General features: G+C 39.3%; 2 protein-coding genes across 11 annotated transcripts in view; one reads left to right on the top strand and one right to left on the bottom strand.

Annotated features, from left to right (window-relative positions):
• Positions 1 to 10,487, bottom strand: part of Fkbp15 (FKBP prolyl isomerase family member 15) — a 63,985-nt gene extending 53,498 nt beyond the window's left edge. For 8 of the 9 annotated variants that reach the window (XM_087182859.1, XM_087182856.1, XM_087182853.1 and 5 more), the window contains exons 1-2: positions 10,291 to 10,487; positions 1,837 to 1,952 (exon numbers count right to left, since the gene is read on the bottom strand). In XM_087182859.1, the coding sequence (XP_087038985.1) occupies positions 1,837 to 1,952; positions 10,291 to 10,343 (169 nt within the window). In that variant the 5' untranslated portion in view covers positions 10,344 to 10,487. The remainder of the gene's footprint in view (positions 1 to 1,836; positions 1,953 to 10,290) is intronic. The other variant, XM_004849558.4, reaches the window with a different exon arrangement.
• Positions 10,488 to 10,573: 86 nt separating this feature from the next.
• Positions 10,574 to 15,372, top strand: part of Slc31a1 (solute carrier family 31 member 1) — a 46,200-nt gene continuing 41,401 nt past the window's right edge. The window contains exon 1 of one of the 2 annotated variants that reach the window (XM_004849559.4): positions 10,574 to 10,757. The gene's annotated coding sequence lies outside the window, so the exon portion shown is untranslated. Of the gene's footprint in view, positions 10,937 to 15,372 lie in introns of both variants that reach the window. The other variant, XM_013073634.3, reaches the window with a different exon arrangement.

The following is a 15,372-nucleotide window of genomic DNA, read 5'->3' as shown; positions in this document are numbered from 1 at the left end:
CTTCACAGGTATTACAGAATAACACTAATGTTTTAAGATAGTATACTAAGAGTAAGTTGCAGGCTGGGGATATAGCTCAGTGGAAGAGCAAGTAAGTGCTCAGCATGTATAAGGCCTTGGGTTCAATCCCCAGGACCAAAAAAGAATAACTGCTTATTTACATACACTAGGTGAATATGCTGTTAGAATAGTAAGATAACAGTCACATAAAAATCAAGAACTTATTTTCAAAAGCATTCTTGTTTTCTTTCTTTTTTTTGTATTGCTTTTTTTTTTTGGTACTGGGGATCAAACTCAGGACCTTGTGCTTTCGAGGCAGGTGGCTGAACCACTGAGCTAAATCCCTGGCCCCTATATTGATTTTTTTATATCAGAGGATAAGTACCTTGTAGAAAACTTAGAAAATATAGAAAAGCATAAAGAAAATAAAAAGTGACCTACAACCTCACCAATCAAAAATGAACAATGTTAATGTTCACATAAACACTTCATTTTTTTAAAAGAAAATTAACCATACAACATGATATCTTCCTTTCCTCAATGTATTATATACATTTCTCTACACTCTTCAAAACAAAACCAAATTAGTCCTTAAAAATGCTTTTCACTAGCTACATAAAATACTATAACTGTACCAGAATTTACTCAACTTCCTATTATTTTAAACTTCTTTAGGTTGTTTCCAGTTTTTCTCCATTATCCAGAATACTATAGTGAACATACTGTACTTACAATACACCTTTTTGTATGTACTTCCGATTACTTTGTGGGAATAAATTCCTAAAATTGGGATTATATGGTGAAGGAGTATAAAAAAATTAGAGTTTTATTACATTCTCCCAAAATATTCTTCAGAAATGCAACACCAAAGCTAGGTGCAGTGGCACACACTTATAATCCCTGCTACTCAGGAGGCAGAAGACAGGAGGACTCAAGTATGGAGCCAGCCTGGGCAGCACACAAAGACCCTGTCTTGGGGAACAACAACAAAAAAGAGAGCCATACCAGCCTATACTCCCACCTCATACCAGTGTTAAGAGGTACCCATTTTTTTACCAATGTAAGGGGGCCAGTAGAGAAAGGGGAACGACATCTCTTTGGTACCTTTATTTGCATTTACTGATAACAGAGAAGCAGAAATTTTAACATTTTTTATAGATCTTTTAAAAATGAACTGTCTGTTTGTGTTGTTTGCTTATCTTCCTAGTATTCATGCATTCTTTATGATTTTGTAAAAACCTACAATATAGTTTTGTTTTGTTTTGGTTTTTTTGGTACTGGGGATTGAACTTGGGTCCTTGTGCTTGTGCAGCAGGCAGTGAAACCACTGAGCTAAATCCCCGGCCCTACAATATAGTTTTTAATTCAGCCAGCACTTGCTGTGTGTAATAATACAAAAAATCTGTTCACCTAAGAAGCAGTCTATAGCAGAAAAAATTAAAAGTATCTAGGGCCAGAGTTAGACTACCTGGACAAATCTGGAACACTGAGAAAAATTACTAGTATCTCCCAGGGCCAGACAAGCATCCTTCTTCAAATTAGTTCAGCTTCTCCCAATATACTCAGGCCAGTATTGTCCGATCTGATCTCTTAAGTAGGCAAGGATGTTTGTGGGTTTGCCAGAGGGATAGAGGCCTATACCTGTGTAAGCTTTTCATTTGGCTTGGCATTCTTCCCTCTCTGATACCTGTATCCAAAGCTCAGAGAGCCATCTACTACTAGTGGCGAGCTTAGCCAGACTAAAGAAGGGTACACGACCTGGCATGTCACATTTGGAAGTCTGCTTATCATTCCAGCTAACCTGTGAAGGCACAATTCTAATCCCTCCTAACTTACCTGTTGCTGTTGTTCCCTGGCCTTTCTTAGGCTGTTTTGGGGCTGTGTACTGGAAGAATTCATTTCCATGGCCAGCAGCTGGCTGATCCAGTCCAAACAGAGAGGCCAATCTAGCACTGTTAGTAGAAAATGAAAATAAAATTTCATTTGACATAACCCAAACCTGGAATCATTACAAAAGCCTCTCACCTTCAACCTTGAACAAACACCTCCTTGACTGTATATCCCACCATTTAATATTAGAAGTACCAGCTAACAGTCTCTGCAATCAAGATTATTTTTGTGATCTGTAATCATTCTACTGATCCTTCCCATCTACAGGACCATGGTCAAGATGTTTCTTTTTCTGGACCCCAGTTTCTGCATCTGTAAAGTGAAATGATTAGTTCAGTTCCTCCCCGCATAAATTCTTATTCTTAGCAAATCATGGTTTCCTGTCATCCGTACTGATTACTCCCTCTCCTAGTTATTAGACTTCAATGCAACTGTACTACAAACTTACCCATCAAAAATGATCCCTTCTATCATTTTTATCTGTTATGCAAGACCTTCTTTTATCATCCTTTTAAGGAACCATGTGCCTCCAAAGTATACTAAAACTGGGATGGGAATACTGCACAGTAGGAGAGTACTTGCCTAGAAGGCACAAGGCTCTGGGCTCTGTCCCCAGAACTACAAAAGAAAAGCAAAGAAGATAGCCGGGTGTGATGGTCTGTAATCCCAGCTACTCAGGAGGCTGAAGCAGAATCTCAAGTTTAAGACCAGCACGGGCAATATAGCAAGACCTAGTATCAAAAACAAATTCTACTAAAACTGGTCTTGCTTAGGTCACCAACAACCTGTGCTACTAAACCCAGTTTATCAGTCCTTTTCTGTGTGTGTGTGTGTGTGTGTGTTTGTGTGTGTTACCGAGGACTGAACTCAGAACCTTACACTTGCCAGGCAGGCACAGTGCCACTGAGCTAAATCCCCAGCCCCAGTCCTTTTCTTATTTGACCTCATGCTGCCCTTTTACACCATCAATTAATTTGTTCGTCTTCAAACAAACACTTCCCTTTAATTCCTTGGGGATGTCCTTCTCACAAGTCCAAATAAGAAATTGTATAAAGCTAATGGGATCCCTTTCTTGTTTTCTTCCCACCTCTCTGGCTTCTCATTTAACTCTTTCAGCTCTTCTTTGTATGCTCAATCTTTAAATATCCAAATCTTCAAGGTTTCACACTTCCTTGGCAATTTCATTTATGTGCCCTGGTATCAAATACTATCCAAATGATGATATGTTAAAATCCGTATCCCCAGTATCCCCAGCCCGGAACTTGGTCCTGAGTACTAGATGACACATATATACCATATGTTCAAACCAGAATGGATATCCTCCAACAATGAGTTTTAACAAGTATAATGTGTGAAGTATAATCTATCAAGGAAGGTTATTAGAGACCCGGTGACTGAGGGTTTTAGTGACAGCAGGTCACATAGAAGACACCTTTTGCCTAGTATGTACCAAAATTCCAGATTCCTAGAAGGAAGGAAGTATTCGTTATGAACCATATTAGGAACAGTGTGTCATTTAAGGACAGCTTTATATCAGTGTGGGGAAGTGTTTACCAACATGTTCCCAGATACCAGTCAAATGCCAATTTTGTAAGGGTTTTCTAAGGATGACAGTCTCTGACTGCTATATTAACTTTTACCTGCAGATAACCCCAACCAAAGCTGAAACCTGAGTACCCTCGACCTCACTCCTCCCTCTGTTTGACAGTCATGACCTACCTCCAAGTCCACTTGATTTTAAATATTTCTGACTATTTCTCAAACCCAGTCATCACTCCCCATCCTCATTACTACTTCCCTACTCCAGGCCACCATCACATACATCTAACTTCAATTATCACAAAAAACCTCCTGATTCATCTCACTTTCTTGTTCTTCCCTGGTTCTTATCCATTTTCCCCAGTGTATTCACAGTGATCTTTCTAAAAACCAAATTTGACCAACTCTCTCTCCTCTTTAAAACCCTCAATAACATTTCAATACCACCAAGATAAAAATCTAAACTGCACAATATAGTTTTACAAGGCCTTTCAAGATTCACCTCTTTGTTTCCCCAGCTTCACACCTGGCCATTTCTAATCTCCAACTGTGTGCAATGGCCACTCTAAGGAAATTTTCTCATATAAAGCAAGATTTCTTTTTCTCAGCCTTGGATGTGCTATTCCCTCTACCTGAGACATTCTTCCTGTTCCTCCTCTCCCTGGGAAGCTATTTCTAATCTAAATTAGGGGCTCCTATGTTTCTCTATATTTCATTCAAAAAATATGCACTATGCTAAGTGCTGGGTACACATTGATGGCAAAACTATCTTCCATTTTCAAGTGTATAGTCTAATGAGGAAATCAGATATTAATTAATATATAATTATAAATTGTGATATGAGATATAAAGCATAGCCAACTGTGCCAATGCAGTTGGCTTGAGACCTGCTGAATGGTTTATTAAAGCACTCTTCTGGGTGTGCCTAGGTGGGTCATGGAGCTGTTACTGTGGTAATATATCTGATCCTTGGCCCCTTCTCTGGCACTGTTCTCCTGTTTTGCTTCCTGGCTACGACAAACTAAGCATCATTTCTCTGCTATACCCTTCTGCCACAATTCTATTTTGGAGCCAACAGACCAGGGACTGAATACCCTGAAACCATGTTCAAATTAAAACTCTCTGCCATTAAGTTGTGAATGTTGGGCACTGTGTCTCGGTGACAAGAAAGCAGACTAATACACAAGGGAAGCTGTTGTACAGGGATTAATGGAAGTTATTTAATCATGTAACATGATAATTGATTATTCATTATAATCACAAATTGCACATTTTGCCTAGGGTTTAGTATATAACACGCTTAATAAATGCTATGGTTTGAATATATCCCCCTAAAAGCCTATGTTGAAATCCTAATCTCCAACAAAACGCTATTATGTGGGACCTAAGGCAAAGTGTTTAGGTCATGAGAGCTCGGCTCAAACCTAATAAACTGCTCAAAACTGAATTATTATACAAAGGGCTTAAGGCTGTGAGTTTGCAGGAAGAAGGCTCTCACAGACACTGGCACCATGATACTGGAGGTCTTCCCACCCTCCAGAAGGGTGAAAAATAAATTTCTTTTATTTATATATTACCCACCTGTGGTATTTTGTGATAGCAACACAAAACGGATTAAAGGATAATGGAACTCAAAGTCTAGTCTAATTCATCTCCTCTTCTCCAAAAGCATTTTTTTAGCCTAGATGATATAAACAATGTACCTTCCCAACAGCTCTTTTTGGCTTTTTAAAAATAATTTTAATGTATATATATATATACTAGTATTTTATAAAACAAATTGTGATTTGAAAATATTACCTTGTTTTCCGAAAGACTCTACCATAAGTTTCCTGTAAATGGGGTCCAGAATGGTTAATTTAAAGACTAAAAGGTTTAAATGGGATTACAAGTATACTACTAGAGGAAAAGAAGAGTTAGCCTAAACAAAATATCAACAAATGCTAAAGAATTTAGAAGAAACCAAGATTTCTCCTTTTAGCCAGGGCAATTTGGACAGATTTCCTAAAGTAGTAAGATTCTGGGAGAGCTGGCCAATGCCTTTAATGTGAAGAAATTTTACAACACTCAGAATCTATTTAAAATATAATTAGCAGCCCAAATGCCCATCAACTGATGAATGGATAAAGAAGGTGTGGTTTTTTTATATAATGGAGTACTACTCTGCCATAAAGAAGGATAAGTTGAGACATTTCTAGTTAAATGGATGCACTTTGAGACCACACTCTTAAATGAGATAAATCGGACACACATGTTTAAATATTGCATTCTCTGGTGTTGCAAAATTAAAAGTGGAAATAAGGACCAAAATGTATAATAGATATTGGGAACTGGGGAGAAAATGTTCAAATGAGATGGGGAACAAGGCAGGGAGCAGGAGAAAGGACAAGAAAAAAAAACAGAAGGAAAAATGGAAACAAAGCTTTTGTAAATAAGGTGGGACAGAGGGGTCAAAGGGCAAGGAGGGGCATGGGAAAAAAAGAAGCAAGATATATCATGTACAGGTACAAATTCCCTATGATGAATGTTATCATTATGTATATCTAAAATGTACCAATAAATATTCTGCTTCAAAACCTATATATATATATATATATATATATATGGCAGAAATACACACACACACACACACACACACACACACATATATATGGCAGGAAGACAGATCTTTCTCAAGTAGGAAGGGGATCAGTATGTAAGAAGGAGGGAAGGAGGGGAGAGAAAGAGAATGAAAAAAAGAATTAAGATGTGTTACGTACATGTACCAGTAACCAAGAAGAGTGTGATCATTATGTACTACAAATAGGTACTAATAAAAAATAAAAATTGAAAAAATATATAACTGCTTATGTGAAAATAATTGATATAAAACTGTTCAGTAAACTATGCATATTTTAATGTTGGAAGAATGTTCCTTTTTCAAAGTAAAGTCAAAAGTCACTGATAAACTGTTCCCACAAGGGCCGGGGATTTAGCTCAGTGGTTTTGCCGCCTACTGTGCAAGCGCAAGGACCCGAGTTTGATCCCCGGTCTCAAAAAAAACCCAAAAAAACACAACTGTTTCCACAGATGTCCTAAAAGCCAGTCGATTGATGATGGTAAAATTAATCCAAAAGCCAGGCCAATCTAATTATTTTTCATATTAATTCCATCTCCTATTAAGACTTAAAAAGGAATGCTACATACTCTTACTAGTATAAATATTTTGTGAATTACTACATTTTTCTACTTCTAAAGTGTTCTCAAATGCACACAATCTTCCTATGTTGGCAAGAATGGACTTGCTAACTTTAGACTTGAACGTATATGTTAATAATTCATGAGAAAAATCATTATGGAATTAGTTATATTTTAAAAATAAATGATAGCTAATATATTTAGTTGCCAAGATCCTCTCCTCACCTCACTTTCATATTTCCTTTCTCATCAAGAACAAAAACATGCATTTATACTGTATTGATATATTTTAATAATGCTATCTTTTTGTTGGTAAAGAACTTTTCTGAACTATGGCATCAACATCTACTTATAATGATGATAATGACAAATGGACAGATCTGTTGGAATCTGCCTGCCTGACTTGTGACTCCAGGCTCTCTCCATTACTTTCTAGCTGTGCAACCTTGAGCATCATACCTCTGTGAGCTGTTCCCATTTGTAAAATGGGTATAATAATTAAAACTACTACTTGGTACAGAAGTAAAGAGTAAATATGATCATATATATTCATTAATTCCTCAGTACAGTGTCTGCTAATAAATATACACTATTTTATATACTTTGTAAACACATTCTATTACTTAAAATGCCTACTCAACTCAGATACTCCTATAAGGGAGAGACAATGTTTAATCAATGCACAAACTGACCTGAAATTATAAACTGATATTAGCATAAATACAAAACTATCAAACTGGGAAAGATCTCAAAGATCACCAGGGCAAATCTCATTATTCAAAAGATTAGGCTATGAAGGGATAAGAATGGGAAGTGACTTGTCCAAAGTCACACTCCTAACTGGAGGAGGAATCAACAGAAGAATTTAGGCTTTTCCATATTCTTTATAGAATATACAATGCCTTCTGCTGATCAGTTCTGGGGTTATCTTTTCTCTATCTTTATACTTTATCATCACTGTGCTACTCAGATTTCCCTACACATACCTCTTGTAAAAATCTAAATATATACATAACTGGCCCCTTCAAAACGTTTTGTAAAATCTTGGGCATGGTGACATACTAGGAAATTTTCAAAAGACCTAATACACTAGTAGTGGTGATGCACACTGGTAGTCCTAACTACTTAGGAGACTAAGGCTGGAGGATCACTTGAACCCAGGGTTTAGGGTGACACAGCAAGTCCTTGCCTAAAAAAATAAAAAAAGGAAAGAAACTGATTATTAGCTGAAGCCATATGACATGCATTAAGAAGGCATTCACATATTTCTTTATATCAAAGTCACAAAGGTGGGGAAAGGGCTGAGACAAAAAAACAAAAAGTATATCTTCTGATTACTATTTCTAGGTTAACCATGGACTTTAAGAGACTCAGGGGACTGAGGATGTAGCTCAGTGGTGCCACGCCTGCCTGACAAGTGCAAGATCCTGAGTTAGATCTTTGCAAATAAATAAATAAATAAATAAATAAGAGACCCAGAAACTCAAAAGGCAGCTTTGCAATCATTTAGACAACCATCCTAGGCACAAATACTCCCATTTCTTTCAGGCTCAAATACCTTAAATAGGATCAAGTAAGTCCTATAGTTAGGAGATATAAAATATAAGCAAGTATATTTACAGTAATTACAGTTTAAAAAGAGGAACTGAAAAGCAGCTGCAATGTCCACTGTCATGTGTTCTACTTCCTTGGAGAAAGCAAAATCAGAGAATGCTGATGAAACTTGCCTTATTCTCAATCTTAAGTTTGATTCAGTTTTCCTAGTTACTGTTGGGAACAAACATAAGTTATCTGAATAACCTTCTTTGCTAAGTCTTTTATCATCAAATTAGCTATTCTCTATGTCTAGGGGCACAGTCACGTGACTAGACTTAGTGTCTCAGGATACTGATAAGCCTGCACAGGAAAACAGAACAGTTGACTCACTAAGCAGTTATCTTGGATCTGGAATTTGGAAAAGGGTACATGACTATTTACTGTCTACATTATAATTTCAGTCAGCAGTGGACTGCTTCATGCCTGAGCTTAACATTCCTTTACAGACTTTTCGCAAATACTTTCACATAGTGAAGAATATGAATTTAAAGTACACCTTGGAAATTTTCCAAAGGCCTAATATTCAGCTACACACAAAACAGCTTTGTATAAAAAAACATTAATTCAAAAGGCTGACTACATAGACAATAGCAGCAGGGAGGCTAGACTGTATAGAAATTTTAGTGAATGTTGTGAGTGAAATAGGGAAGAAAGGAACCAAAGCACAGCTTAACTCTAATTAACTGAGCAACTGAAAGAATTCAAAGTGGAACTAAATAGATGCAGGCCACCTAATGTGGGAGTAAGGGTGGAACAAAGTGGTGAAAGTAAGAGGAAGATATAAAGTGGCTAATATAGAGCTAATCACTGAGTGTCAAAAAATCCTATTTAAAACCAAAAGGGAGCCAGGCATTGAAGTGCATGCCTACAATCCCAGCTTAAAGGCTGAGGCAGGAAGATCAAAGGTTGCAGCCAGCCTGGGCTACACAGTGAGACCCTTTCCAGAGATAGGGTGAGGGAAAAGAAAAGGAATGGGACAGGGAAGCAAGGGAGGGAGGGAAAGAGAGTGGGAGCATGAATGAATCATTTTATAGTCATTCATGTGTTGAACTCTCCAATAGGTCTGGAAATAAGCTGAGGGCAGGCATTATATCATCTTTGTAAACTCTTTACTTGTACAATGAGAACCATATGGTGATGTATTCACCATTTTTCAGCGCAACCTTCAGTATGCACACAATCTGTAAAGCTCAAACCTTTCAAGAAAAACTCTCCAAAGACCAGATTTGGGCAGCTAACAAGTTTGAAGTCAAAGTGTCCACAGATACAGCATAAGAGAAAACACTAATTACTGAAAGAAATAAAGCCTTGCCTGTCTTTGAAGACTTTTATCTCAGGCTGAGATATAGATATCTATATCTATATATAAAATGTTTAAGGCTAGGGGATATGACTGTAGTCTTTCACACTGATCTTAAGCTTTAAAACTTACAAAGTGTAATTTCACCGCTATTATTCATTCAACAGACACTTTCTGAGCACTCAATATGTGCCAGGTACCATGCTGAGTGCTAAATAAAACTGAACAACGTAAGTAGTTGCTTCCCGTCAGGGCTTATAATCTAGTAGATTCAATGTACAAAGACAGTCATGGGAATAAGGAAGAGAGAGCCATTTATTCTGCCCGGGGCTGTGGGAGAAGAGAAAGCATCATAAAAGATGACATCCGAGCTATGTTTTGAATGATGCTGCAACTAAATCACTAGGTACTGGTTTTAAAGTGTCACTGTTTGGTCACCATAGAAAAGAAAGTCTCATTCTGGCCCCAGATGACTCCCATAACTACTGAAGCAGGCAGTGTCTTCAGCAATCACCCCCATTTATTGAAGAAACTGTGACTCAGAAAGCAAAGAGCGAAACACTGAGTCACACCGAGCAACGAGTGTCACGGGAGATGCTGGGCCCAGGTCTCAGATCCACAGACTCGGCAGAGTTGCGAGCTCTACCCAGATTGGGGAAGTCTAAGCACCGGGATCTGGCAAGAGTCAGGACCCGGAAATTGAGGTGAGGCCAGGGAAGAGATCTACCCCCTACAGCCATCCTCCGGTCTCAGCCATGCTGTCTGGCCCATGCTTCTCAGTCACTCACCCGCCCCTCGGAGAGAGGAAGTCAGTGTCGTCCTCGTCCCCGGCACCGAACATAGCGTTGGCTTTTGCCCGGGACGCGTAGAGGCCGGATGTTCCCGGGGCCTGTCACCGCGGACGTCGTGAAACGCCGCGTCGGCGTGGTGCTTTCCGGCAGGGCAAACTCCTGCACACCAGCTCACCCTAGAGGAGACTGGATTCTAGAGAAGGTGGAGCAAAGGCAAATGAGAGGTCGAGCGACTCGTGGCGTAAGGCCTCTCCAGCCCGAAGAGGGGGCGGAGTTCCGAGCATGTGTGCGTGGATTGGGCGGCGAGCCTAGGGGTCGGGGAAGGGGCGGGAACCCGCGGCCTCTGTGGCAGTGGTGGACACGTCGAGCTGGACAGAAGTGACGGGGCTTCTGAGAAGTCCTGAGGGGGTGACCGATTCAAGTTCTGAGAGGGAGGAGTCTCTGGCTGAATTCGACCTGGGAAGGTAAGGCCTCCCGCTCCCTTTCACAACACAGGAATAGGACCGACCTTTCTCCTCCGGGACAGCGACCCTCCGCCGCCGGTCTCTGCTGGGCGGAAGGAGAAAGAGCCTGGGACTAGACGTCTGGAGACCTGAGCCTTGGCCTGGCCCGTACGCCGCACAGCCGGAGTGACCTTAAGCAGGTTGATGGACACCTTAGCTTCCCCCTCTATGCAATGGCCCGTGTGTCTAGTGCCTCCAAGTGCCGGCTTTGTCGAGAAGCTTTTAAACCTGAGAGATCATTGAATCCAATCTCAGTCTCCTCATAATCCCAGAATTTGCAGATAAGGAATTGAAGGAACTAACCACTTAGGTGACAGAATAAAGGGCAGACTAGGGGTAGGTTCCTGGTCTGTTGATTCAGGATTTAGCTAACTGGTGGGTGAATGAAAGCCTTACTAGTCCTAAGCACCGTGTGTCCTTAGAGAGTGATTATTGCTAGACTATGACGAACGGCTTGAGGAAAGACCCCTTTCTAGAGTCCACACAGGAGAAGTGCAGAAGAGCTGGGTATTCTGGAGGTGGGTGATAGAAAGGAGGAAAATTTGGAGGTAGAAAACTCCAGTCTAGCTTGGGCTTGGGTTTTGCTGAGTTTTTCTGTCCGGGTCCTAAGTCAGCATCAATTGTGATTGACCTTTTTGCCTCAGTTTCCATCGTCTTTATATTTTACATAAATATCTCTTCAGTCAACCTGGTGTCATTCTTGGAACAATCTTGTGTGAGGTTTAGCTTAGCCAAGCTGTAGATAAGCAGATAGTGTCCTAGTGTAGCATCCATTTCCACAGATCTCACTGGAGGACTTTCACCCAAGGGTCCCCCTCTCAGTCAGGTTGAGTCTACAGGTGTCTCTTACCTGAATGTTTTAATCCATCAGCGTGATACTGAAGTGACTGGTAGCTTCCTCCTAGGGGACTCGGTACCTCTTGGCACTTTCCCTGTTGAGGTTTTTATTATAGTTTGTATATTACAAAATTGTAAGCCTTCTTACCCATAAGGGGTTCTCATAAATTCTTTATTAGATTGAATAGTGGAATTTATTCTTTTTCCCGTATTCCTTAATAACTCTCCTAGATTTTTTTTCCCTGTGTGACCTAGAGAGCCCAGCAATGGCTCTTGTCTTTTATAGGTAGCTTCCAGAAAGATAAAAGTGCTGTACTGGCTGTGAGCTGTCTGGGTAACGTAGTTTCTTTTGTTAATTGAAGGTGATTGTACTATTGTCTAAAACTCTAGGGGAAAGAGTAGAGGGGAATAGGATAGCTAGAAATATTATATGTAACTGTAATTTTTATAAGTAAATTTTTTCTGTTTAACTGAGGATGGGCCTGTTGGCCTGCTTCTTATTTTACAGATTAAGATGGTTAAAGCAGTAAAAGCTGACAGTGTTAAAACAATAATACACTAGACTGGAACCTTTTGCTGTAGACCTGTTAGAATGTGAACTTCACTACCTCTCCACAGGAAAACAATGAACTGGATACGTAACCTTTCTAATCCTTCTTCCCAGTATGTGTCATTCCAGCATAGAAACATTTTGATGGTGCTTTTAAAAACTGCCAAGGACACTTTTGAGCTCTTATCTTGCATTCTTGGGTGGAGATATTTTTTTCTGTGTGGTGTTTAAGTAGCATATTTTACATATTCAGAAATCCTAAAGTTGGCCTTTTTGGTGTTGAAACTACAGACTGTTGTGAGAACACAGCTGCTGATTCTCATTGATGGTACCAAGAAGAAAAAAATGGAAAGCCTTTGTCAGTCTTTCAGGTTTAGAACTGCAGGTTTGGGTGCACTTGAAAAGCCACTGCCTTCCTGAATTGGAATATTTCCAGACTGAAATAAGGACTAAAACATATAATAGATGTTGAGAAATGGGAAGAAAGTGTTCAAATGGGAAGGGGAATAGGGAGGAGGGAGAGAGAAAGGAAGAAAGGGACAAGAAAATAAGTGAAAATAGGAAAAAATGGACACAAAGCTTTTGTATGTAGGGAGGGGAGGGGCTTGTGGGGGCAATGGGATAAAATTTATTTTAAGAAAAGAATATTTCCAGTCTGGTAATACTGGAGTAGGAATTAGGAAACCTTAATTCCTCTCCCAGCCCTTCTAATTCACTCTGAGTTTAGCCCATGCTCCCTAAACACTCAGTAGAAGAAGTGGATTAGAACTAGATACATCTGAGTATTGCTAGGGATACAAAGATAAGTAGGGTACAACTCCATCTGAGATTTGAATGAAATATTTATTTGTTTACTTAAGTATGCAGCGCTTACATGTATTCATAAAATGTATTGATCTCCTGAAGATTGACTGGAGAGCAGCAATTTTAATAATTCCTTTCAAATTATTGGTAATTTTGTGTCAGGAATGACAAGGGAGGGTTTTTTTTGTTTTGGGGGGTTGTTTTGTTTTGTTTTGTTTTGTTTTTTGTTTTTGAGATAGGGTCTGTGTAGTTCAGGCTGGCCTTGAACTTGTGGCTGTTCTCCTGCCTCAGCCTCCTGGGTGCTGGGATTACAGGCACATGCCGCCACACCCAGATCAGGGATGAGTTTTATACACAAGTACACCCATACTAACCTCTATTGCTGAATGCATTTTAAAATAATCAAGTTACGTCATAAGTGTAGTATAGGGTTATGAGTTGAATAGGTTAGGGGGTTAGTATAGTGTTTTGTTCACTCACACTAAGAGCGAAAGAATGCCAATGTTCAAAGCCAGGCATTGGCTGGGAGTGCTGGTTCAGGCTTGTAAACCCAGCACTAGGGAGGCTGAGACAGGACTATCACCATGAGTTCCACACCAGCCTGGGCTACAGAGTAAGTTCAAGGCCAGCCTAAACTACACACCAAGACCCTGTCTCAAAAAAAAAAAAAAAAAGCAGGGCATGGTGGTACACACCTGTAATCCTAACAGGCTGAAGCAGGAGAATCATCTGGAGTTCAAGGCCAGCCTGGGCTACAAAGCAAGGTCAAGGTCAGCCTGAATTACATAGCAATACCCTATCTCAAAAAAACAAAAAGCCAGTGTACAATTCAAGAACTATGAACTGAAAGCCAACTATATGTAAAGCACTGTGATGAATATTATGTAGGATAAAAAAATGTCCTCAACGAGGTTATAGTCAAATAGGAGTAATTAGAATACACAAATAACCATGAAGAAGACATAGCCAAGTAGTGTAAGAAGAAGAAATTAATTTTAGGATTTCAGAGGAGGAAGAGATCATATCTAGTCTGAAGAGATGACAGAGTTAGATAATGGTCTTTGAAGATGAGTAGGATTTCAAATAGATGGGAGGAAGTAAGGCTTTCCGAGTTGAAGTGGCAGCTCTGGCAAATACAAAAAGGCAGGGGAAAAAAGGCACAAATTCCTTACAAGACAGGAGGTGCCCTCATATTACAAAGTTAGGACCATTAATTGGTTAACCCTCCCCCCCAAAAAACTTAAAGTAGGGAATCATATAGGTATTAGTTACTCATATATTTTATACTTCTAACAAAATATAAATATTCTTTGTCCTTCTTTTAACCTAAGCCCTCAGCCTTTTCTTGGAGTGTGGATCTCAGGGGTTGTCATCCAAATTTTATCTCAGGCTTCTACCTGTTTTGATGTTTTACTGAAACAACTATGTTCATTTATTTACATATTATCTATAGCTACATCCTATAAAGCAGAATTGAGTAGTTATAGCAGTAACCATGTGGCTCACAACACCTAAAATGTTTACTATTTGGCCCTTTATAGAAGAGTTTACCAATCCCTGACCTATATCTTTTATGGTTCTTTAACACACAATAACTAAATTCACTTGCAAAGCAGTCTGAGTACAGAATCTTTCTAGGTGTTTATAAAATTTCCTCCCAGCCTTGATAGTGACTTTCCCACACCTAACAACAGCTTGTATGTGTCTGTATGATTCACCTTTATCTATTCTTTCCAAAGCATTCAACTTGATTTTCATAAAAAACAACTACTATAGAGGCTAACGTAGAATAGTAGTTATAGTCGTAAGCTCTGGAGTTAAATTGCTTTGCTACTTATTGTGTTGGCCATGGGCAAGTTGCTCAGTTTCTCCCTCTGTAAAACAAGCATAATGATAGTATCATTTCTTAGGGTTCTTGTGAAGACTATGAGTTAATTCACATAAAGCACTAAGAATAATGCCTGGCAGGTAGTAAGTACTCATTAGTGTTAGGTGCTCCTATCATTTTTCTCATTTATACTTCATTGCTTTACATAGTACTAAGTTAAATTATATATTTACAACAATAACTGGCATGAATTGTTCTGTGAACAAACACAACTGGCATAAATTGTTCTGTGCACGAGCACAACTGCACCCTTGATAAGAACATAACTTCACTGAGGGGAAGAACAGAAGTGTTGATCCTGTAATATTGGAGAACACCCTAGCCAATGTGTTGTCGGTTTTTGTTTTGTTTTGTTTTGTTTTTTGGTACTGGGGATTGAATTCGGGTCCTTGTGCTTGCGCAGCAGGTGGCGAAACCACTGAGCTAAATTCCCGGCCCTGTTGTCAGTTAAGTTGATTAACAGAGTGGAATAGTTTATAAAGACTATAACAATACAC

This window comes from Heterocephalus glaber, unplaced genomic scaffold (genome assembly GCF_053883595.1).
Source record: "Heterocephalus glaber isolate CG9 unplaced genomic scaffold, H.glaber_assembly_v1.0 deba00001479, whole genome shotgun sequence".
NCBI classification, from domain to species: domain Eukaryota; kingdom Metazoa; phylum Chordata; class Mammalia; order Rodentia; family Bathyergidae; genus Heterocephalus; species Heterocephalus glaber.
The sequence above is the reverse complement of the archived record's forward strand: the minus strand, read 5'-3'. Positions and strand labels throughout refer to the sequence as shown.